This window comes from Dama dama, chromosome 20 (assembly GCF_033118175.1).
Source record: "Dama dama isolate Ldn47 chromosome 20, ASM3311817v1, whole genome shotgun sequence".
In the NCBI taxonomy this organism is placed as follows: domain Eukaryota; kingdom Metazoa; phylum Chordata; class Mammalia; order Artiodactyla; family Cervidae; genus Dama; species Dama dama.
The window spans coordinates 94,754,921-94,780,408 of NC_083700.1; the positions used below are offsets into that span (position 1 = coordinate 94,754,921).

Sequence of the window (25,488 nt, forward strand, 5' to 3'; positions counted from 1 at the left end):
TTGTACAGATTTAAATCAGCCTGACTCTTTTTGTTAGAAAACATGGATGACTGTTAATATGTTATTCCTACTCAGAATGCTGGCTCCTAAATGCAGCCAGGTAAAGACACTAAATTCAAAATCTGTATGCTAAGGAGATAAGTAATAAATGGCTGAACTTGTTTTTGAAATGTAGCAAAGTAAGATTTCTCTATTTTTAACTTTGTAGTGGGACTCATACTAGGCAATAGAGTAATGGACACTTCAAGTGTAAATCTATTCATTTTAGAGTGGATTCAGAATATAATTTAAAATTTCTGGAATTTAAATTTTACTTAAAAACAAATAGCAAAATACTTGGCTAAGCTCTGATTTTGGAACATGCCTGAACTATGTAGGCAGTATCATGTTAACCTGATGATATGTGATCTATGTACCTTACTTGATTTTCTGGTACCATTATACTGAAAAAAAAAAAAAATGAAGCTTTTTGTTACATTGAAATTTTCCTTATTCTAGGTCGATCCCCCAAGTCCCAGGGCCGATGCTTTATTTGGATCTCCCGGCAGAGACTGTGAAAGAGATGGATGGTCCAGGCTGCACAATGGTAATATATAAGTTATCTCTGTTGTTTTAGTTATCTTTCCTACATTCAGGTGTTTATCTTGGCATCAATTAAAACAAAAGAGAATCTTGGCTATATTGAAAAGTATGTTACAATGACACTTTTTAAAACTTATGGGACTTTGTAGTAGAGTCTGAAGTCAGGCAGGTTGATTCCTCCAGTTCCATTCTTCTTTCTCAAGATTACTTTGGCTATTCGAGGTTTTTTGTATTTCCATACAAATTGTGAAATTCTTTGGTCTAGTTCTGTGAAAAATACCGTTGGTAGCTTGATAGGGATTGCATTGAATCTATAGACTGCTTTGGGTAGAATAGCCATTTTGACAATATTAATTCTTCCAATCCATGAACACGGTATGTTTCTCCATCTGTTTGTGTCCTCTTTGATTTCTTTCATCAGTGTTTTATAGTTTTCTATGTATAGGTCCTTTGTTTCTTTAGGTAGATATACTCCTAAGTATTTTATTCTTTTTGTTGCAATGGTGAATGGTATTGTTTCCTTAATTTCTCTGTCTGTTTTTTCATTGTTAGTATATAGGAATGCAAGGGATTTCTGTGTGTTAATTTTATATCCTGCAACTTTACTATATTCATTGATTAGCTCTAGTAATTTTCTGGTAGAATCTTTAGGGTTTTCTATGTAGAGGATCATGTCATCTGCAAACAGTGAGAGTTTTACTTCTTCTTTTCCTATCTGGATTCCTTTTACTTCTTTTTCTGCTCTGATTGCTGTGGCCAGCACTTCCAACACTATGTTGAATAGTAGTGGTGAGAGTGGGCACCCTTGTCTTGTTCCTGATTTCAGGGGAAATGCCTTCAATTTTTCACCATTGAGGGTGATGCTTGCTGTGGGTTTGTCATATATAGCTTTTATTATGTTGAGGTATGTTCCTTCTACTACAAAGCCACAGTCATCAAGACAGTATGGTACTGGCACAAAGACAGAAATATAGATCAATGGAACAGAATAGAAAGCCCAGAGATAAATCCACGAACCTATGGACACCTTATCTTTGACAAAGGAGGCAAGGATATACAATGGAAAAAAGACAACCTCTTTAACAAGTGGTGCTGGGAAAACTGGCCAACCACTTGTAAAAGAATGAAACTAGAACACTTTCTAACACCATACACAAAAATAAACTCAAAATGGATTAAAGATCTAAATGTAAGACCAGAAACTATAAAACTCCTAGAGGAGAACATAGGCAAAACACTCTCCGACATAAATCAAAGCAAGATCCTCTATGACCCACCTCCCAGAATATTGGAAATAAAAGCAAAACTAAACAAATGGGACCTAATGAAACTTAAAAGCTTTTGCACTACAAAGGAAACTATAAGTAAGGTGAAAAGACAGCCCTCAGATTGGGAGAAAATAATAGCAAATGAAGAAACAGACAAAGGATTAATCTCAAAAATATACAAGCAACTCCTGAAGCTCAATTCCAGAAAAATAAATGACCCAATCAAAAAATGGGCCAAAGAACTAAACAGACACTTCTCCAAAGAAGACATACAGATGGCTAACAAACACATGAAAAGATGCTCAACATCACTCATTATTAGAGAAATGCAAATCAAAACCACAATGAGGTACCATTACAGGCCAGTCAGGATGGCTGCTATCCAAAAGTCTACAAGCAATAAATGCTGGAGAGGGTGTGGAGAAAAGGGAACCCTCTTACACTGTTGGTGGGAATGCAAACTAGTACAGCCGCTATGGAAAACAGTGTGGAGATTTCTTAAAAAACTGGACATAGAACTGCCATATGACCCAGCAATCCCACTTCTGGGCATACACACTGAGGAAACCAGATCTGAAAGAGACACGTGCACCCCAATGTTCATCGCAGCACTGTTTATAATAGCCAGGACATGGAAGCAACCTAGATGCCCATCAGCAGATGAATGGATAAGGAAGCTGTGGTACATATACACCATGGAATATTACTCAGCCATTAAAAAGAATTCATTTGAATCAGTTCTAATGAGATGGATGAAGCTGGAGCCCCTTATACAGAGTGAAGTAAGCCAGAAAGATAAAGAACATTACAGCATACTGACACATGTATATGGAATTTAGAAAGGTGATAACGATAACCCTATATGCAGAACAGAAAAAGAGACACAGAAATACAGAACAGACTTTTGAACTTTGTGGGAGAATGTGAGGGTGGGATATTTCAAAAGAACAGCATGTATACTATCTATGGTGAAACAGATCACCAGCCCAGGTGGGATGCACGAGACAAGTGCTCCGGCCTGGTGCACTGGGAAGACCCAGAGGAATCGGGTGGAGAGGGAGGTGGGAGGGGGGATGGGGATTGGGAATACATGTAAATCCATGGCTGATTCATATCAATGTATGACAAAACCCACTGGAAAAAAAAAATAATAATAATAAAAAAAAAAAAGAAAAAAAAAGAAAAAAAAAATAAATAAAACTTATGGGATACCCAAGTAGATACTCTTTAATAGAATTTAAGTGCTGCTATAAATCATCATCTTTGTGATTCAAAACACATATTAGCATATTAAAGACTGTGATACCTTTTAGTAAAACAAACAAACAAAAATCTTTGATTTTGTTTTGCTCAACAGTTTTTAAATTTATTTGGCCATGAAACCTTTTTCCTACTTTAACATGCATTACTTAGTTTGTGGAACAGACTTTGGGAAATACAGTTGTAAAAAGAGTTCAAGCTGATACTTTTGTACATACATTTACACTTATATTTGAATGCTTGCTCAGCGACTTATTTATAAACTGAGCATTCTTGAACAAATTATCTTAACTACTCTGATAGTTAAGATAAAATATCAGTTTATTGAAGAATGAAGATAACATGATAAATATTACTATGCAAAATGCCCTAGCACACAGGACACTTAATATCAGCTGTCACAATAATATTTATATTTTGGGAAAGATAACGTTCTTTTAGTTTAGTTTTTAGGCCTGATCCTAATAGTTAGATAGGTTATTTCTAAGTTCATTATGAAGATGATTTTAATAAAGAAGATTAAATAGTATTTTATAGTTGGCGATGTATTTGTGTGTGTGTGTGTACACACGTGCACATGTGCGCACCCTCAGTTGTGTCTGATTCTGTGACCCTATGGACTGTAACTCACCAGGCTGCACTGTCCATGAGATTCTTCAGGCAGTCACAAACATGGAGTGGGTTGCCATTTCCTTCCCCAAGGGATCTTCCTTACCCAGGGATTGAACCAGCATCTCCATGTCTTCTGCATTGGCAGAAGGATTCTTTACCTCTGAGCTACCTGGGAAGCCCAATTAGTGACATCTAAGTGTTAATATCTGTAGACGCTGGCTAGTCAATTCACCAGAAGCCTTTAAGTTAATTTATTGCACACTAAGAAAAAGGCATAGAAAAGTGAGAGTAAAAAAATATAATCAACGTGTTGTGAGCTTTGTCTCTTTCTGATTCTAAACTCTAGTATATAATCTCTCTCTCTTTTAAAATTAGGATATGAAACATTCTTATCTAAGAACATGAAGAGTTTGTGCTCACCTATTTCCCTTTTTTAGCATTAATTGGGAGATAAATAGGGTAATCGATAAGCCTTTTGTACTCTGAATAATAGATTATATGAAATCAGGAACAGATGTTATACTGTTTCCCCTCTTGGACTAAATTTATAGACATTGAGTAAATATGCGTTAAGGACCAGAAAAATTGAAAATGACTTCAATATAGACTTTTCTTGGGAAGATGTTTTTGGAATGCACTTAAATGTCTGATTTCCCCTAACAATTATTATATATTTCCCAGCAGAACTGTTATAGTTTCTAGTAACTTCATATCAAAGCAATCAGCTGCCTATATAGAGGTACAATTAGAGAGGTCAATAATGAGGGGCTTTTTTCTTTTAACTTTTTATTTTGATATGATTTTAGACTTATAGAAAGTAGAAATAGTACAAAGAATTCCCCTATGCCTTTGACTCAGAATCTGCAAATATTAATATTTGCTTTTCCTTCTCCCTCCATCTTTCTCTTTCTTTCTCCTCCTTGCCTCCATCTCTGTATGTGTGACTGTGTATAAATTTTTCCCGACATTGCTATAGACTGAATTGTGTCCCTGAAAATTCATATGTTGAAGTTCTAACCCCCAGCGGTGGTATTTGGAGATGGGTCATTATCTTTGGGAGGTAATTAGGTTTAGATGAGTTTATGGGGTAGGGTTCTCATGATAGGATTAATGTCAGAGATCCCATGTCAGTGATCTTCCTTTCTCTCTGTCATGTAAGGACACAACCAAAAGGCAGCCATCCTCAAGCCAGAATGAGAGCTTTCACCGAAACCTGGCTGTGTTGGCACCCACATCTCAGACTTCCAGCTTCTAGAAGTATGAGAAATAGATGTTTATTGTTTAATTCACCTAGTCTATGGTAGAAGACAGCCTGAGAAAACTAACACAGTTTTTATCTTGCTGCTGCTGCTGAGGTGCTTCAGTCATGTCCAACTCTGTGCGACCCCATAGACGGCAGCCCACCAGGCCCCTCCGTCCCTGGGGTTCTCCAGGCAAAAATACTGGAGTGGGTGGCCATTTCCTTCTCCAGTTTTTATCTTAAGGTGATGTAATTATCAAAACAAGAAACTAACAATATAATAATGTTGACTAATCTATAAACCTAACTCAGATTTTGCCACTTGTTCTAATACCTATTTTATAGCAAAAAGACTGCCACATCATGCATAACCTTCAGTTGCCGCATCTCTTTTGTTTTCTTTAATATGGATCAGTTCCTTGGCCTTTCTTTATGTTTGTGATCATTTTTAAGAGTAAAGGCCACTTTTTTAATAGAATGTCCCTCAATTTGGGTTTGTTTTACTATTTTCCTCTTTCTTAGATTTATTCATTTTCTCCCAAAATACAGCAGAAGTGATATGTTACTGTCAGTGCAGCATGTCAAGATGTATGTGATGTTGCTTTGTTACTGATGATGTTAATTTGCTCACTTGATTATGGTGGTATCTGCTAGGTTTCTGCAGGAAAAAGGTGTTATTTCTTCCTTCCCTTTGTAATTATGGGGAGATCGAGACTCGGTTAATACTCTTTGACCTCTTTACCATATGTTGATGATTCTTGCTGGAAACAATTTATTACGGTGATTTTTACCAAGTATTTTAAAAATTCCATTTTTCTTTATACATTTATTATTTGCCTTTTACCATAAAGAGTTTCCCCTTCTCTTCTCTCTAATTTTAATGCCTCTATTCTTTGGACTGCTTTTCTTTCTGGCTAGCAGTTGAGCAACTGTACTTTGGGTTTTTACCAGCTATTTAAATACATGTGGAAATTTCTTATGATAGACTCTTAGGCATAGTAAATTTTCACTTATGACTATCTTGGAAATTCTTCTTGAAAATTTTCTTGCCAAATTATCTTGCAGAATAATTTTTAAGTTCCTATAGGATACCATTTTCACCAGTGTTGATTGAGTTAGTCTTTGTTCAAGTCATGTGAAGGTGGATTTAACTACGTTTGATCAGGAAGAGAGTGACCAAAGCCTTGAGAGGCTATGTGACATGTTGGAGCACTATAGAGCTTGAACCCAGATCTTACAACCCCAAGTTCCTTTCTTTTCCACCACTCTCTTACTCCTTTCCCTACTATCCTTTAGATGTATTTTTTTTTTTAATAAAATTTCCAAGTTTTCTCTGGCTGGAATTTCCATGAAATATAATTCTAATCTATGCAGTCCTTTTGAAGAAACTTAGTATCTCTTGTACCTTAAGAATATTTGGAAGCTTCATCTGGTCATTTGAGCATTTTAAAGTTGTCCTTTTTTAATTTGCTTAGGATTTAGCAAATACCTCTCATTTCCAAATGCCATCATTTTGAGGAGTAGGCCTTCAACATACACATTTTGGGAGGACACAAATACTCGGTTTGTAACACTGATTTCATGAGATCATAGGAGAATCAAATAATAGCTAATATTTATTGTGTTTTCTGCTAGCCATTATCCTAAGTACTTATATTTCATTGATTGATTACTCACAGTAACCTCAAAAATTTTAGGTACTATTAGTTATCTTCATTTTACAGATGAAGAAATCTGAGATTTAAGGAAATGTAAGTTGTTCAAGATCACACATATACACACACACAATTTAAATTAGCGTTTTCGTTTTCTTTATACTTTTCTTTAGTGTGACCCATTCATTAGGCCCAGCTCAACTTTGTCCTCCTATAGGAAGTTTCGCCTGATTGTCTTCAACTTTGAGAGATTGAACTCTGATACGACTTTTTAACAGCATTAATTGCCAGTACCATTCTGATGCAGCTTGCCCTTTAATGCTGCTGTTATTTGACTTGGTAATAACTTAAGTAAATTATAAGCACTGCACAACCATGGGCCATGATTTTTATCTCCTTTATCTCCTACATTTAGGATATAGTTAGTGCCTAATTGTTAGTAAGAGTGGTTAAATGTGAACATTAGGAAACCTTAGATGAAAGTATTAGCTTAATTTATAAAAATGAAAGAAAATTGTAGAAGTTTGTCTGAATCGGGGTAAGTTTATAAATGGTTTTTGCCTGGAGAATTCCAGGGACAGATGAGCCTGGCGGGCTACAGTCCATGGGGTCACAAAGAGTCAGCACCACTGAGCACAGCAGGGCACAGACCATCCTGGGTCTGTGTCTGTAGAGCCTGCTTCTCTGCAAAAAGTGGTTAGGGAAGGTAAGATATAGACTGTTAAGAGTGTTTTTTATTGAAATGTATTAGTAAAGAAGTAGAGTTTCAAATTATGGTTCTGATTTTCTCATCTATCAATATAATAGAGATTATAATTCTACAAAGTTGACTCCTTTAAGTAATAAATAGAACACCAAATGTACATTTATAATGTAGTGGTTTGTTTTAGGGAGAGATTTGAAATAATTTTATAATCCACTGTTGTAAATACTGAGAATAGGTATTTTTATGAATTGTATAATTTAATCATAACTATAATTCTCTTGAGGTAAGGTAAGCATTGTCTTTATACTTTTAAAAAGAGGCATGAAATTAATTGTATAACTTGACCAAATTAGCATCTATGGCAAATTGAACCTGGCCTTGTTTGAGTTAGAATTCGATAGTCATGATGTTGATGTTATGTTAGTAATAACAGAAAGAAAGTGAAATTGCTTAGTCGTGTCTGACTCTTTGCGACCCCATGGACTGTAGCCTACCAGGTTCCTCCATCTGTGAGATTTTCCAGGCAAGAGTACTAGAGTGGGTTGCGATTTCCTTCTCCAGGGGATCTTCCCTACCCAGGGGTTGAACCCAGGTCTCCTGCATTGCAGGCAGACACTTTACCGTCTGAGCCACCAGGGAAGCGGTTAGTAATAATAGTTAGCATTTATTTTACTGCCTTATATGTAATATCTAACGTAATCTTTAAAACAATATTATGAAAGAGGTACATGGGACAGTTGAAGGATCTGAGACTTGGAAAAGTCAGAGAATATGCCCATTGCCATATTAGAAGTGCTGGTGCCTAAACTGTAATGCACATCTATTTGTCAGCAAGATCTATACACTGCAGGACAGTATGCTCCCACTTGCTAAAGCTGGTCTTCTTTCCATTACACTTACTTGATTCAGGCATGGACTCCAAGATTAGGAACACTTGTAGTTTGGCAATATCTCTCAAGTCTACATGTTCAAAATATATATCATCATAAACTAGTTTGTCAACTAAAAATTGTCCTTTTCATGCACACAAATTGGTTTATCAAATAAAAATTAACATGGTCTATATCAGATACCTCCTACTGTAATGAAAATAACATTTGTGAAATCATTTATTTGCTAAAGAACTTACAGATTTTAACTTATGCTTATCATCTTTGTAACATTATTGAAGGATTTTGAAGGTATTTCTGAAAACTGCTGTGTGAATTATCATAGAAACAGTGACTGTAGGAAAAAGCAAAGATTAAACCAAATTTCTTTTTGGTGGAAATATTTATAGTTTCTTATATATGTCCTTTTTTAGATCATTCTCATCTTGGCTGCTGTCGACCCAAGGATTATAAGGTATGTAATAAAAACTACATGTGATAGTTATCCTGGCTTTCAGATTAGAGCATACGTAAATTTCCAATATGTATGGTCGGATACTATCATATTCATTTAGTCAAGAAATTTACAAACAATAATTGTCATATTATGGAATGTCATTATTTTGTCTGAAATAGACTTTTCATTGAATGTCTTCCTATAACTATTTTGTGGCTTTCGATTGTTCATTTGGATTAGTTACTTGTGTTTGTGTGTGTGTGTGAGAGAGAGGGAGTTAGAGACAGAAAAATTGGTTGTTACTTTTAGTGATACCTCACAGTAGTAATTCTAAATTTCATTCATTCATTCATACAGCAGAATCCTCATAGTTTTTGCAATATCTGCATGTAATTTATGCTATCTTTAAAAAATCCACAGAATCTAAAAAAGAGTGGACATATGTATATTATAACTGATTCATTTTGCTGTACAGTGGAAACTAACACAATATTGTAAATCAGCTGTGCTTCAATAGAAATTAACTTAAAAAATTCAAAAACTGAAAGTTCATCTTCTTTTCATTTATAAGTATAAATGAAAATTAATATAAATGAAAATCAGTATCATATGCTTTAAATGGATGATAGCCTTAAAAATACAGTGAAAACAAAACAATGGTACTAAATTCTAGCTAGATAACAAGACTCTGAGACATGTTCTCTGTTTCTTAAAATCAGATAAGCAATGACATACAGGTGTAGCAGACATTACCAATAGCTAACTGAAGCTTTCTGATTGAAAGAGAATTGAAAAGAAAGTACATTTTTTCCTTTGTGATTCACTGTCTTTTAGTGTATGTCCATGCACCATGTAAAATAATCTTGTGTATTATCTAAATTTATTTTGGGCAGCATATTGAAAACCTGCTATACTGCTAGTAGTTCATGTTCTGCATTTTGAGAAGTAGTTCCCCAGAATTTATCTTTTCTGCCTCTAAGTGAAAACTTCTTAGTAAGAGGAGGCATTATATTTAGGAAAACAAAACAAAAATCACACCTTTCTTTATAATACCTTTGTTTATTTACTTGAAGATGATTTATTCTGTGCTTTAGGGCACTGAATAGCATAGTCCTTTGCCATGCTTTGATTGTGGTGAAAGAAACACGGAAGAGCCAAGGCAGAGTTGTGACTAAGTGTCCAAATCTACCAGAGTGTCAGAATCATATAGGTGGAACTTTATGAAAATCCATTCCAGGCCTACTAAATGAAAATTGCTAAGAATGAAGACTGGAAATTTTTATCACAAGTTTCCAGGTGATTCTTATGCATTCTTTTGCTGTCTATGCAAGCATTGGCATTTGAGATCTATGAGTATAGACATGACCATCACACTTAAATAGAACTATTCCTTGTATAGTGTTTGTATAGGGTTGTGCCCTTGTTTAAGGCTGTCCCTAGAGGAATGTGGGCCTGGCATAATTCACCTGGTGCAGACCCACTCTATTATGTGGAGTTTACTCAAACACATACATGTATACTGATCTGTGTAATATGTGTGCTTGTGAGTATGCCTGTAAACACACTCATATGCACACAGACATATACATCAAAAAGCATAATGTTCATTGTCTTGTATGGGACCTGGGGAAGCCACCTTATTTGTAACACCAAGGGATAAGCCTGTCTTTGTACATTTTCTTCAAATTATGTTTCACAATTTTTATGTGTTTATTTTCTTCTTTATTTGCATCTTTGTTTATAGTCTGTCTTTTAAAAAAACCAAACTAATCTGTTGGTTCCAAAATGGCAAGGATCTTAGTGGTCTTACTTATTGATAATCACTAGTATTTAGCATATTGTCTGATATATAGTGTGGATCCCTAAAATATGTGTGTTGTATGAGTGGATTATAAAGAGAAAACAAGTAAACCAAATATATAAAAGTATAGAAAGGAGAGAAAGTTTATCAGACACTAATCTTTATCCTAAGGTAACTATAATCCAGTTCTGTGTTGACTGGTCCATTTAAAGGTAGGTGTATATATTCAGAATCCCCTCTTCTAAATGAATTATTTTAAACAGCTTCACTTCTATCCCTTAACTATCTGCCCACCCTCAATTCTATAGTCTTCACTTTCAGGGTTAGAGTAGAAGTTAATCATTCATACTACCCTTGTAAGGCTGTGGGTAGTAAGTCAGCTCACAGGATTATTTTTTGTATTGAAGAGGTAGATTTCCATAGAAATACATATTCAGCATTGAACAGAGCTGTTTTTTCTATGGAAAAATAAAGGATTGTTTTTGTATAGCCATATGATAGCTGGTAGTGGAACACTATACGGTATCTATAAGGAAAAGAGTTACGAAACTAGGAGTGCTCGCAAGAAATTTTTAGAAAAGTAACACTTTGCGTAAGTTCTTTTGAGAAATATATTCTGCTGAGGCAAGAGAAGAGAGGTCCATGAAGTGACCCCATTTTGTGTCTTCACCTTATTCTAGAGCATTGCTGTCCTCTTCACATAGTGGGAAACAAAGGAGAACCTGAAGAGGCATATCTGTTTCTTAAAAGCCTTGGCCTTGAATTGACACGTGATATTTTTACCTACACTCTGTTTGCCAAGAACTAACCAGGTGGCCACACCTATATGCAGGGATTGCTTCTCAGTAGTAATTCTGCTCTGAAGGAAGGAAAGATGAATCATGATGGAAAGCTAGTCATTTGTTCTGTAACATCTAGAATGCCTTGTTCCTCTCTACTCCCAGCTTCTCTCTTACTATTAAGAAAGATGATATGACTAAAACTCTATTGTGTTATCAATAGAAATTAGCAAAAAATTAGCAAAACTAGTAACTGTCTCTGCCTTCATGGATATTTTATGACAATAAGAGAGATAATAAAATCACAAAAATCAATATATATTGGAACTGTGGCAAATATCGTGAGGGATATGCATGCTGGCTTCGACTAGTTATATATTAGGAGGATTTGATCTGGTGAAGGAATATGGATAAAGGATTTTGAGGATTGGTGACTGCTCTGGAGCTCTGAAGGTGGATAGGAATTTATTGTGTGAAAAGGAGGGAAGCACATGTCCAAGGGAAAAGGGGGAAGCAGCATTTATAAAGGTTTAGTGGGTAGGCAAGTAAAAGACCAGTGTTGCTAGGCGTGAAAGACATGAGTAGGCACATGGTATAAGCTTAGGCTGGAGTAGTAGATAGGGATCAAATCTTTTTTGCCATGTTAAGAATTTTGATTATTATCCTAGGTACAATGGGAAGCAAATGAAGTTATTTTAAACAACAGGATGATACAGTTGGCTTTGTACTTTGAAAATATTACTGTTGATAGTAGTGTGGACTGGGAAAAGAATGGAGACAGTAGAGAGATTAGTAGACTATTGAATATTCAATGTGAGAAATGATGGCTTGTATTAAGATGATAGTAATGGAGATCAATTGCAGTGGAGATATTAGACAGATATTTAGGGTTAATGTTGACAGAAAGGTAGACTTGACAAATGGAAAAGATGTACTATGTTCTTGTAGAGAAAATGTCAGTGTCATAAAGATGTACTTCTATGTAGGAGAATTCGAAAATTAACAAAATCCGAATAAAAATATCTCCAGGCCTTTTTTTTTTTTTTTAAATTCTAGCAACTAAACAGAAATAGTCAAGAAAAGTTTGAAGTCAGAGAGTATTGAAAAGGTCTTAGCCATGCAGTATTATGAATGACTTTTGTATTTCTGATTTTTATAATTCAGTGTCTTCCTGACATCCTTTATTGAGGTAGGAAATGTGGAAAAGCCGAATTAAAGTATACAGAATTCTAAATTCTGCTGCAATTTCTTGTTTATCTTGTTTATTAGACTTTGGAAAATGTCTGACTATTCAGCTCAGAAAAAGATCAGAGCTCAAAAATAAACCATATGGCACTTGATGTATTCTGAAGGGGATTTAATTTTAAGAAGTCATTGAGCTTTTGTTTCTGGCACTTCAGATGGGAATGAAAACACGCAAAAGAAGGATAGGGTTCTCAGGTAATGGAGACGGATAGGACAGGAGATAAGAAATAGTGGGGTAAAGGCCATTTCTTTCAGTGGGATTTGAGGGTGTCCTAACAAGACATAATTTTACATTTTCACATTCTTAAAAATTGGCCTTGGCCACCAAATGTTTTAAGGAGGCAATTTGTAGACTCTGAAAATTTTTTTGGAATTTTTATTGTGCCAGTTGAGAAGTGCAGACTATTGGATATGTAGGATTTTGCTCTTTTTCATTCTAAGGCATCTTTTACATAAACAGTTTTGTTCATATATCCCCCTCCAGGGTAGCCACTGTAATTCTAAAATATACTTAGTGAAATTACGCTATTAGGAACAGTAAGTGTACAATTTAAAATCATAATGTAAATATACGTAAGATGATCAAAAGATTGAATCTGACTTGAAGGGGGCATTGGCCTAAACTGAAACACAGGCATAAGAATCTGACAGTGTTGGCCATTATGTTGCTAATACAGCGTATGTCTTGGACTCCAAACTAGTGGTTGGTATCTTAAATTGGAGACCTGACAAATCTTAATTCTAAGAAGATGTGAGGTTTGGTAGTAATTTCTTCCAGAAGCATTTTCTCCCATGGAAGAAAACAAAAAGAGGAAACTGAGAAAAGTCTTCATGATATTCTGACAGGTGGCCCAGGGCAGTTTTTACTAAGGATTCTGTTAGAATGAGAACATCTGAACCTGTCAGTTCTTGGATTTGTCTACAGGATAATTTTAGTAGTTCATGCCTGGTCACTTTGCTATGGACTTCCTCTTACAGACTCAGAGCAAAAAGTGACAGAGAGAAATATTAGTAACATATGTAATAAGACAGGTTTCCACCTGGGATACAAGTTTTCAGATTTGACCAGATAATGACAAGGGTTCTCGATTCCTACAAGACAAAGGAACTCAGCATTTGGGAGCTTTACCAAAAAGAGAGAAGAGTCCAGACCTAACAAGAAGATTCAATTACCACACCATTGTATTGATAGTTAGAGAGAGCCGCCCCCCCCCCCCCCCCCGCCCCCAAGGAGGGAGGCCCAAGAGTCCCAGAGGAAAAGACTATTTCTGAGTTGAGTGTCTTAGATGTGGCAACAAGGAGGGTCTATTTGGATCTTGTTGGATTTCAGGGTTGTCAACTGCCAGCTCACCAAAATATCACCACAATAACTGAAGAATCTGTTGATATCAAGCAAAGCAGAGCTTTGATTATGCAGTAAGGGAGAGCATCACCTTTGCAGACTTAGTAGTATCTATGAAAGTTTAAGGGTAATATCTCTGAAAAGTTAAGGGTGGATATTTACAGGTAAATACTTAAAGGTTAAGGGTTTGGGGGTCTTGGCTCGAGAGTTTTAAGGAAGGGCTTTAAAGCAGGAAGGGCTTTAAAGCAGGAAGGGCTTTAGCTGACTGTGGCTCAGATCATGAACTCCTTTTTGTCAAATTCTGACTTAAATTGAAGAAAGTGAGGAAAACCACTAGACCATTCAGGTATGACCTAAGTCAAATCCTTTATGATTATACAGTAGAAGTGAGAAATAGATTTAAGGGACTAGATCTGATAGAGCACCTGATGAACTATGGACAAAGGTTTGTGACATTGTACAGAAGACAGGGATCAAGACCATCCCAAAGAAAAAGAAATGCAAAAAAGCAAAATGGCTGTCTGAGGAGGCCTTACAAATAGCCATGAAAAGAAGAGAAGTGAAAAGCAATGGGGAAAAAGAAAGATACCCATTTGAGTGCAGAGTTCCAAAGAATAGCAGGGAGGGATAAGAAAGCCTTCCTCAGTGATCAATGCAAAGAAATAGAGCAAAATAATAGAAAGGGAAAGACTAGAGGTCTCTTCAAGAAAATTAGAGATACCAAGGGAACATTTCATGCAAAGATGGGTTCAATAAAGGACAGAAATGGTATGGACCTAACAGAAGCAGAAGATATTAAAAAGAGGTGACAAGAATACACAGAAGAACTGTACAAAAAAGATCTTCACGACCCAGATAATCACAATGGTGTGATCACTCACCAAGAGCCAGACATCCTGGAATGTGAAGTCAAGTGGGCCTTAGGAAGCATCACGACGAACAAAGCGAGTGGAGGTGATGGAATTCCAGTTGAGCTATTTCAAATCCTAAAAGATGATGCTGTGAAAGTGCTGCAGTCAATATGCCAGCAAATTTGGAAAACTCAGCAGTGGCCACAGGACTGGAAAAGGTCAGTTTTCATTCCAATCCCTAAGAAAGGCAATGCCAAAGAAAGCTCAAACTACCGCACAGTTGTACTCATCTCACATGCTCGTAAACTAATGCTCAAAATTCTCCAAGCCAGGTTTCAGCAATACATGAATCGTGAACTTCCCGATGTTCAAGCTGATTTTAGAAAAGGCAGAGGAACCAGAGATCAAATTGCCAGTATCCGCTGGATCATCGAAAAAGCAAGAGAGTTCCAGAAAAGCATCTATTTCTGCTTTATTGACTATGCCAAAGCCTTTGACTGTGTGGCTCGCAATAAACTGTGGAAAATTCTGAAAGAGACAGGAATACCAGCCCACCTGACCTGCCTCTTGAGAAATCTGAATGCAGGTCAGGAAGCAACAGTTAGAATTGGACATGGAATAACAGACTGGGTACAAATCAGGAAAGGAGTATGTCAAGGCTGTATATTGTCACCCTGCTTATTTAACTTATATGCAGAGTACATCATGAGAAATGCTGGGATGGATGAAGCACAAGCTGGAATCAAGATTGCTGGGAGAAATATCAATAACCTCAGATATGCAGATGACACCATCCTTATGGCAGAAAGTGAAGAACTAAAGAGCCTTTTGATAAAAGTGAAAGAGGAGAGTGAAAGAGTTGGCTTAAAGCTCAGCATTCAGAAAACTAAGATCATGGCATCCAGTCCCATCACTTCATGGGAAATAGATGGGGAAACAGTAGAAACAGTGGCAGACTTCATTTTTGGGCGGCTCCAAAATCACTGCAGATGGTGACTGCAGCCATGAAATAAAACGATGCTTACTCCTTGGAAGAAGAGTTATCACCAAACTAGACAGCATATTAAAAAGCAGAGACATTACTTTGCCACAAAGGTCTGTCTAGTCAAGACTGTGATTTTTCCAGTTGTCATGTATGGATGTGAGAGTTGGACTACAAAGAAAGCTGAGCGCCGAAAAATTGATGCTTTTGAACCGTGGTGTTGGGGAAGACTCCTGAGAGTCCCTCGGACTGCAAGGAGATCCAGCCAGTCCATCGTAAAGGAGATCAGTCCTGAGTGTTCATTGGATGGAGTGATGTTGAAACTGAAACTCCAATACTTTGGCCACCTGATGCGAAGAGCTGACTCATTGGAAAAGACCCTGATGCTGGGAAAGATTGAGGGCAGGAGGAGAAGGGGACGACAGAGGATGAGATGGTTGGATGGTATCACCGACTCAATGGACATGAGTTTGGGTAAACTCTGGGAGTTGGTGATGGATAGCGATGGATAGCGATGCCTGACATGCTGCCGTCCATGGGGTCAGAAAGAGTCGGACACAACTGAGCGACTGAACTGAAATGAACTGAACTTTGAAGCAGGGAATCTCATTGGCAATGTTTGTGATATAAAAGATTAGGTGTTCCCTGGTGGTGCAGTGGTAATGAGTCCACCTGCCAAACAGGAGATGTAGGTTCAATCTCTGGGTCGAGAAAATCCCCTGCAGAAGGAAATGGTAAGTCACTCCATTTTCTTGCCTGTGAAATCACATGGACAGAAGAGCCTAGCAGGCTACACAGTTCATGGGGTTGCAGAGCTGGATAAAACTTAGTGAGTAAACAACAACATTGGACGTGAAGATTAGAGTCTTAAAGCAAGTCTAGATAAGTAAGCAGGTATTTTATAGGGAAGAAATTTTTTCTCCTGAGTTATCTCTTGGGCTGAGAAGGGGACTGTTTGCCCAGATTAAGAATCTATCATTTTGAGAAGGGAGCTGAATGATGATTGAGCAGACTGTTGTTCAGGCAAATGATTTATGGGAAGGTCCTTAAGCAAATAATGAAGCTATTTACTGGTTTATGGAATTAAAACTCATGGTAAAGTCATATTGAGGTGGGTGAGCCTCAGTTTTTAGTTCTGTTAGCCAAGCCTTGTGAATGCAGGTTGTCTCAGTTCTCCCATGTCTCCCAAAGTGTTATAAACACTTTGCCATTAAAGTGTTACACATTGTTAGATTTAGTCTCAGAAACCTTATAGTTTTGGTTCCCATTGTAAACAGTTTTTTATGCAAAACTACACTTGTGTGTGTTTTGCTAATCTATGGTTTTGAAGTAGATTTGTGTGTAACATTCTTGTCTTAGATATGCTTGAATTTTTTAGCAGAGGAAACCATATCATCTACAAACAATGAATTTTAATTCTGCCTTGCAGATTACCTTGTCTTGGCTTACTAGAATTTTCAATGTACTGAAATAAAAGTGGTGATTGTGCAAGTGGCAGAGATATTTATTGCCTACTGGCTATTCATTTCCTCTTCTGTATTTTTAAGCCCTCTTGCAGGTGTATAGGGCCTAGTTCTGGCCAATAGACTACAAATGGAAATTATGTGGATCCCTTCCAGGGTACAGCATAGAAGAATTGATAAGAGCTCTCTTGTTAAAGTGACAGTGAGGTCGCCTGTTCTAGACGGTTCAGCTGCAAGTTGTTCAGCCTGTCTCATCAGCACAGGTCTTGGGCAATTTTGTGTAGTGTGATTCTCTTGCTAACCTGTATTACCATAAAGTACAGGGGAAATGAACCTTTATTATGTTAAACCACTAAGTTTCAGACTTAATTTGCTCTTGCAGTGCAACCTGATAGGCTGCAGCACAAAACTTAATAGTCTGTGCCTTCTTGTCTTGATCCTGCCTTAGGTAGGATCATGTCGAAGGTTTCATGCCTGTGAATGTTGTTTGCAGTAGATTTTTGTTGGATATCCTTTAGCAAGTTAAGGAAGTTCCCTTTGAAATTCCTTGTTTTCAAAGAAGTTACAGTTTTGAATTATGAGTGGATGTTGGATGTTACTGAATACTTTTTTCAGCATCTATTGAGTTGATAATGTTTTTTCTATGGTGAATTAATAGATTTTCTATTGATAACCCATGCTTCTTTCTTTGAAACTACCCAGCTTAATCATGTTGTATTCTTTTTTGATCATCACTGAATTAATTTGTTAATATTTTATTTAAGATAATTTTCCACATATTGTCATGCATGTTGTGCATGCATATGTACTAAGTCGCTTCAGTCGTGTCCTACTCTTTGCGACCCTTTTGACTGTAGCCTGCCAGGCTTGTCTGTCCTTGAGATTCTCCAGGCAAGAATACTGGAGTGCGTTGCCATGCCCTTCTCCAGAGAATCTTCCTGACTGAGGAATCAAACCAGCATCTTTTATGTCTCCTGCATTGGCAGGCAGGTTATTTACCACTAGCGCCACCTGGGAAGCCCATGGTCACTAGTAAGAGTGATCTATGATAATCTTTCTCCCACTTTTCTTCAGTGGTTTGGTGGCAGTGTCATGATCACAGCATAAAATTAATTGGGGGAAGCAACTTTTCTTTCTTGGAAGCAGTTTGCCAATTTGTTCCTTGACTCTTTATTGGGCTGTTAGTAAATCCGATTGTTAGTGCATCTTCTGTGGAACTTTCCTCATAGGCATCGAGGCTTGGGCTGTGGGAGTTTTCTGTTTTTTTTTTCTGCCATGGATTTCTCATAGTTCACTGACCTGGGACTACTACCACCAAACAGTAGCTATTTGACTTTACTTCAGTTTTCCTCTCTTACAAAGTGTAGATAGTAAAAATACCACAGAAGTTGTTGTGAGGATTAAACAAATTATTTATGTAAGTGCATAGAAGAGTGATCTAAGAAGGAAGGAATTTCCCCCTTACCCCCTAAAGATTGGCAAACCTAAGAATTACATATCGTTTTCATTGCATTATTTTGGAATTTCTTCTAAATTTTTCTCTACTATAAAGAAAGTACATTTCCCTTAAACTAAACCAGATAGTTGAGCATATGGATTTTTAAATTGGATGAGGTAGGAATTGATCATTCACTTGAGTAGGATTCAAAAGGAATGTTTTCAGCAAAATTGAGAAACTCATATCAGTTGCCAGTATCTGCTTCTCTTCCTTTTTACTCAGAACTGTGGCACTAGTGACAAAGAACCTGCCTGCCAATGCAGGAGATGTGTAAGAAATGTGGGTTCAGTCCCTGGGTTGGGAAGATCCCCTGGAGGACTGCACGGTAACGCACTCCAGTATTCTTGCCTGGAAAAATCTCAAGGACAGAGGAGCCTGGCGGGTTACGGTCCATAGGGTTGCAAAGAGTCGAACCCAACTGAAGCAACTTGGCACTTGCAGCACCCACCTGCTTTATCCTTACTATCCTGAAAGTAATGCTTCTACCGCACTTCTTTCCTATAATCATCTCCTCAACTACTTCCCAGCAAATTCCATTAGAATTATTTTTATGTATTTTTTATTTCCCATGATGAAAGAGAAATTTTCAAGTATGTAGTGTAGTACCAGTGTGTGTGTGTAGTGTGTAGTACCAGTCTTCAACAAATATTTTTTGAATTAGTGAGTTTCCTGGTTCCTATTTATACTTAGTGGTTCTTTCTTCCATTAATTTAACTGAAGTTCCTATAAATTATACATTTTATGGGCACAAATATGATTTAACTTATTTTATAAGCAACTTTTCAGGAACCTTATTTCCACAGTATGGCATAACTCAACCATTATATATCACATATTTGAAAAGTATGTTATTTACATAATTATATTTATGTAGTTACAATGAGCTTGATGTAATGAAATTTTCTTTTTTAACCTGTAACAATTTCAGATTGGTTTAAAACTATTAGATTTTGTCTTGATGCATTTCAACATCTGCAATATTGGAATTGTTACATTTATGAGGTCTTATAAAAAGGATTTAAAGAACTATTTCCATAAATGTAAAAAGAAAAAAAACTCTTTATGCTGAAATATGAAGGTTTATGTAAACAGAGGAAATAAATACTATTGTCTTTCATGAATCAAACTCTCTGCTTTGTGTTTGTACTAATCTGTCTTATTTATTTTCTGTAGCAAACCCAAAAGATTATTGCCCCAGTTTATAGATAAGGAAATGAAAACTTAGAGTAAATGACTTGCTCAGGGTCACATAACAAGCAGGGATTTGAACCCAGTTCTTTGAACACTCTAAGCTAGGGTTCTTGAGGAATCATCCAAGAAATATAACTTTTCCATTATGAGCCAATGTAAGGACATTCCATTTGATTTCTGGAGGAGAATGAGCAACCTATGGAAAACTCACAAGAGCTATGAAAATGCTTCTTAAGCTAAGTCATAAGGTTGAAAATTTGAAGTGGATTCTTATCTCATCCGCTTGTTAGGCCTTCCATTCCCTCATTTCGATATATAATTTTCCAAAATATTTATTCTAATTCCATGGAAGGAATACATCCCAGCTGTATCCCCACTGCACAGTTACTCATTGTATCTATTTAGTTCTAATTTCCTTCCTCATTGTTTTATCATTATGTGTTTTTTCATGTCTCTCATTCTGGATGGTAATATCTTTGAAGTCTCCTGTTATATTTATCTGTGACTACTGTCTCCTACCTTGTTCAGTACTTGGTCACAGAAGATGCTTAATAAATATGGGATAGTATTGCGTTACATACAGTATTCAAGGTTCTCTACAGTGTGCCCCTCTCCGCCTCTGTGATGTTCTCTCCCATTACTTTCCTACACAGCTAGCCATGTGATTGTATCTTCATTGTTTATTCCTTGTGCCTTTTCTTCCACTTGGAATGCCCTGCCTCCCCCTTTTCTCTGCTTAGGGCCTTGATTCCAACCTACCTCCTCCATGAGACCTCCACCATTTAGAACATTCAGTTCAGTTCAGTCGTTCAGTCATGTCTGACTCTTTGCGACCCCATGAATCGCAGCACACCAGGCCTCCTTGTCCATCACCAACTCCCGGAGTTTACTCAAACTCATGCCCATCGAGTCGGTGATGCCATCCAGCCACCTCATCCTCTGTCGTCCCCTTCTCCTCCTGCCCTCAATCCCTCCCAGCATCAGGGTCTTTTCCAATGAGTCAACTCTTTGCATGAGGTGGCCAAAGTATTGGAGTTTCAGCTTCAGCATCAGTCCTTCCAATGAACACCCAGGACTGATCTCCTTTAGGATGGATTGGTTGGACCTCCTTGCAGTCCAAGGGACTCTCAAGAGTCTTCTCCAACACCACAGTTCAAAAGCATCAATTTTTCGGCACTCAGCTTTCTTCACAGTCCAACTCTCACATCCATACATGACCACTGGAAAAACCATGGCCTTGACCAGACGGACCTTTGTTGGCAAAGTAATGTCTCTGCTTTTTAATATGCTGTCTAGGTTGGTCATAACTTTCCTTCCAAGGAGTAAGCGTCTTTTAATTTCATGGCTGCAGTCACCATCTGCAGTGATTTTGGAGCCCAAAAAATAAAGTCTGACACTGTTTCCACTGTCTCCCCATCTATTTCCCATGAGGTGATGGGAAACATTAGAACATTAGAAGTTTATAAATGTCCTTCTGCAGGTATTTTCATTAGGATAGATTTGCCCCCTAGCATATCTGTCAGTTTTCTTTGTGTTAATACCCTCTCTCATCTGGTTTGTGAGTTCAAATCCCTGAACCTCTCTAGATCTCTCTGTTATTAGCTAATGTGTTATCCAAGAGATTCTTAGTGAATAGTCTGATAAAGAGAGAAACAGTTGTAGTCACCTAGAAGAGGCTTTATGTAGAGCGTTGCTGACTAGTTTGTGGAGAAATTTTAGTAAACAAAAAGTGAAATGGTCTGCAGCCAACATGACTCAACTGGCATTGAAATTAATGAAGAGAAATAATCTCTATAAGCCAAGTGGCTCAGATTTGAATATAATTTGAGAAATAGCATTATAGCACTTTTTTTTTCCTTTCCTATCAGTCTTTAATATATACACTTGTATATGTTGGTCATGGACCTCTTTGATCTTGTTTTTGACATTCATCGTGTCTTTACTTTGTCTCTGTGACCAGCTAACAATAGAGCATTTTTCATTTTTTTTTTTCTCGTTCAGTCTGAATCACTTATTCTTGGTCAGTTATTTGGGACCGTAACTGAGTCATTTCAATTACATGCTATTTGGTTCTGGAATGAAAGCTTGATTCTCTCTGTTAACTGCTGGCTCACCATATGTTGCTGTAATTCTGGAAAGCAGTGAAAATTGTGGTAGTATTGAAGGAGGAGTGGTATTTTAATAATAAATTGCTTACATTTGTTTTATAATATAACTAGTTCACACATCTAGATATTCTGCAGGAAACAAATTATGGAAAATTTTTAGATATAAGGTAGCCATTATTAACCCTGGGGAAATGAATCTGAAAAAGATTAAAGGTCACAGTGACCTTCTTAAAGATCAAATATTTAGCTGATAGTAACTGCTAGGACAAAATTTCATAAAGGCAGGGACTTTGTTGTGTTCACTATTGTAGTCTCAGCACTTAACATGGTGCTTGCATGCCAAGTTGCTTCAGTAATGTCTGACTCTTTGCAACCCCATGGACTGTAGCCCGCCAGGCTCTTCTGTCCAAGGAATTCTCCAGGCAAGAATACTGGAGTGTGTAGCCATTCCCTTCTCCAGTAATATGGTGATGGGAAGTTAAATATGTGTTAAGGAGCAAGAAAGAGGAATTGAATTTATTTAACTCCAGATTATCACTCCCATCACTCCATCAAAGCTACTCTTATTAAAATTGATACTATTCCAAGTCTTTTCTACCTTGTCTTGTCAGCAACATTTGACTGAACTAGTTACTCCCTTTCCTTGAAATACATCATTTAATTGACTTCCAGAATAATACATTCTCCATGTCCTTCCCCTTATTCCCTGGCCATTCCTCAGTCTATTTGCTTCTCATCTTCCCAGATTCTAGACAGTGGAGTATCCCCAGGGTTCAGTTTTCAGAGGTTTCCTATTTATGCTCACTTCCTTGGTTATATCACTTAGTGCCATATTTTAAAATACCATTTAGACTAAAAAAATTACCAGCTCATTTGTTTAACCTTGAGTCTTCCCCTGAACCTCTACTCTGATAGTTTGGATGATTGATAGATATGTGAAGCTCAACATATCGAAAACCAGACTACTAATATCTTATTCTTCCATCTGTCCCATTGGAAGGGTATAACTAATTTACACAAACTCAATTCTTCCAGTTGATTTCACCAAAAATTTTGATGTTATCATTGACAGTCTTATCAGCAGATCCTGTTGACTGCATCTTCCACATGACATCTGAATCTGATCACTTTTTGCCTCCACTGCTATCAGAGGCAAACCAGCATTCTTATCCATGCTTTGTTGTTAATAATTTCTTAATTGATTTCCTTGACTCTGCCTGTGGACATACTATAGACTGTTCTTGACACAGTAGCCAATAAGATATTATTTTCCAAAAAAAATAAATAAAAGAGCTTTTCTTTTCAAAATAGAAGTCTAAATCCTTAGAATTTGCCTTTTTTACTTTATTTCCTACTATTCAGTCTAGCCCTGTTGGCTTTCTTGGTATTTCTAATTATCAGGCATACACCCTACCCGACCCACAGAATCTTTGTGAGTGGTTTTTTGTTTGTTAGTTTCTCTCTTTCTGGAATGTCCCCATGATTTAGGTCTTGTGATATTTAATAAGGTCTTCAGGCCTATACTCCATAGAATTTTGCTAGGGTGGTTCTCTCTGTGAGGTCCCCATTGACCACCCTATGTAAAATTACAGCTGCTTCCCTACATATCCCTCCCACGCCACCCAGCAGCATTTCTTATTTCCTTTATTTTCCTCCCATGGTATTTACCATCCTTCGATATACTGTATGTTTTACCTATTTATTTTAGAGAGGGTTGTGTGTTTTTAAATGTTTCTTCTTACGAGAATGTAAATTTTACTAGAATGTAAGTTCTACAAGGGTAGGAATTTATTCATTTATCTACCTTGATTTATTATGAAGCAATGGATGAGTATGAGGACTAGAATTTTGTTCTGTTTGGCCTTATAGCTAGACTATCATTAGTTCATATGTATTTGTCCTTTGCTTTATATATCCATCCCTACCTTTATCCCACTCCTACTCAAAAAGCCTTGGAATTGATAAAGTTCTATAGATTTTCAGTTCAGTCACTCAGTCGTGTCTGACTGTTTGTGATCCCATGGACTGCAGCATGCCAGGCCTCTCTGTCCATCACCAACTCCCGGAGCTTGCTCAAATTCATGTCCATCAAGTCAGTGATGCCATCCAACCATCTCATCCTCTGTTGTCCCCTTCTCTTCCTACCTTCAATCTTTCTCAGCATCAGGTGGCTAAAGTACTGGAGTTTCAGCTTCAGCATCAGTCCTTCCAATGAATATTCAGGACTGATTTCCTTTAGGATTGACTGACTGGTTTGATCTCCTTGCAGTCCAAGGGACTCTCAAGAATCTTCTCCAACACCACAGTTCAAAAGCACCAGTTCTTTGGAGCTCAGCTTTCTTTTTAGTCCAACTCTCACATCCTCACATGACTACTAGAAAGACCATACTAGAAAGACGGGCCTTTGTTGGCAAATAATGTCTTTGCTTTTTAATATACTGTCTAGGTTGATCATAGCTTTTCTTCCAAAAAGCAAGTGTCTTAGTTTCATGGCTGCAGTCACCATCTGCAGTGATTTTGGACATGTGGATTGAATAATCAGATTATTCAATGTTTAGTCATATAGTGGTAGTAATGATTGCTATACTCAGTAGCTCAGTTGTATCTGACTCTGTAACCCCATGGACTGTAGACTGCCAGGCTCCTCTATCCAGGGGATTTTCCAGGCAAGAATACTGGAGTGGGTTGCCATTTCCTTCTCCAGAGGATCTTCCCAATGTAAGAATCGAACCCACGTCTCCTGCATTAGCAGGCTGCTTCTTTATTGCTGAGCGACCGGAGAAGCCCAAAATAGCTTTTAATGTTTGAATCTGCTTACTGAGGACTTGTTCTGTGTCAAGAATTTTCATGTGTTTTACATACATTATCTTTTTTGTTAAATCTATTTTGCCACGCAGTTTGTGGGATCTCAGTTCCCCAACTAGGGAATGAACCCAGGCCATGATAGTAAAAGCATGGAATCCTAACCATTAGATCACCAGGGAACCCCCTAATGAAATTTACCTTCAAATATAGCTATGACATTGTATTTGATTTTTTTTTTTTTGCTTTTACAAATGTTGTGTGTGTATGTGTATAACGTCACTATATATACATATATATATCCTGTGTATACATATGTAATTTTTAAGCAGGTCATCAGAACACCTCATGGGAGAGACTTCGATGATTCTTTGGAAAGGTGCGAAGACTATTTGAGTTCAAGGTCATGCAGCAAGCCCCAGCATTCAGCCAGGACCTTACTTGTTCATTCAGCACCCTCTACCATGCCGAAGCATTCTCCAAGCCCTGTGTTAAATCGAGCTTCTCTCAGGGAAAGGTAATGCTTGGTTTCTATTTCTGTATTAATTTTTGAATAATCATTAGAAAAGAGCAGGCAGTAATTATGTATGTCACGTGATTATTTGTAAAAGGGTAATTTGATTTTAAGAGAGTTACTTTAAATTGTTTTTGCTTAGAACATATTGCACAGTGTCAGATACTCCTCCCCAGCCCAGTTCTCTCAAAGTGAGTTTATTAACTATAAGTGAGTTTATTAATTAGAGTCACTTTAACCCTAATTAAATATTGTAGTTCCCA

At 37.2% G+C, this 25,488-nt stretch overlaps 1 protein-coding gene across 10 annotated transcripts in view; it reads left to right on the forward strand.

Moving 5' to 3' along the window:
- SPATA6 (spermatogenesis associated 6) overlaps positions 1-25,488 on the forward strand; it is a 169,811-nt gene that overhangs the window by 87,347 nt on the left and 56,976 nt on the right. For 8 of the 10 annotated variants that reach the window (XM_061121954.1, XM_061121957.1, XM_061121958.1 and 5 more), the window contains 3 exons: positions 499-586; positions 8,627-8,667; positions 25,041-25,228. In XM_061121954.1, the coding sequence (XP_060977937.1) occupies positions 499-586; positions 8,627-8,667; positions 25,041-25,228 (317 nt within the window). The remainder of the gene's footprint in view (positions 1-498; positions 587-8,626; positions 8,668-25,040; positions 25,229-25,488) is intronic. The other 2 variants (XM_061121956.1, XM_061121953.1) reach the window with 1 other exon arrangement.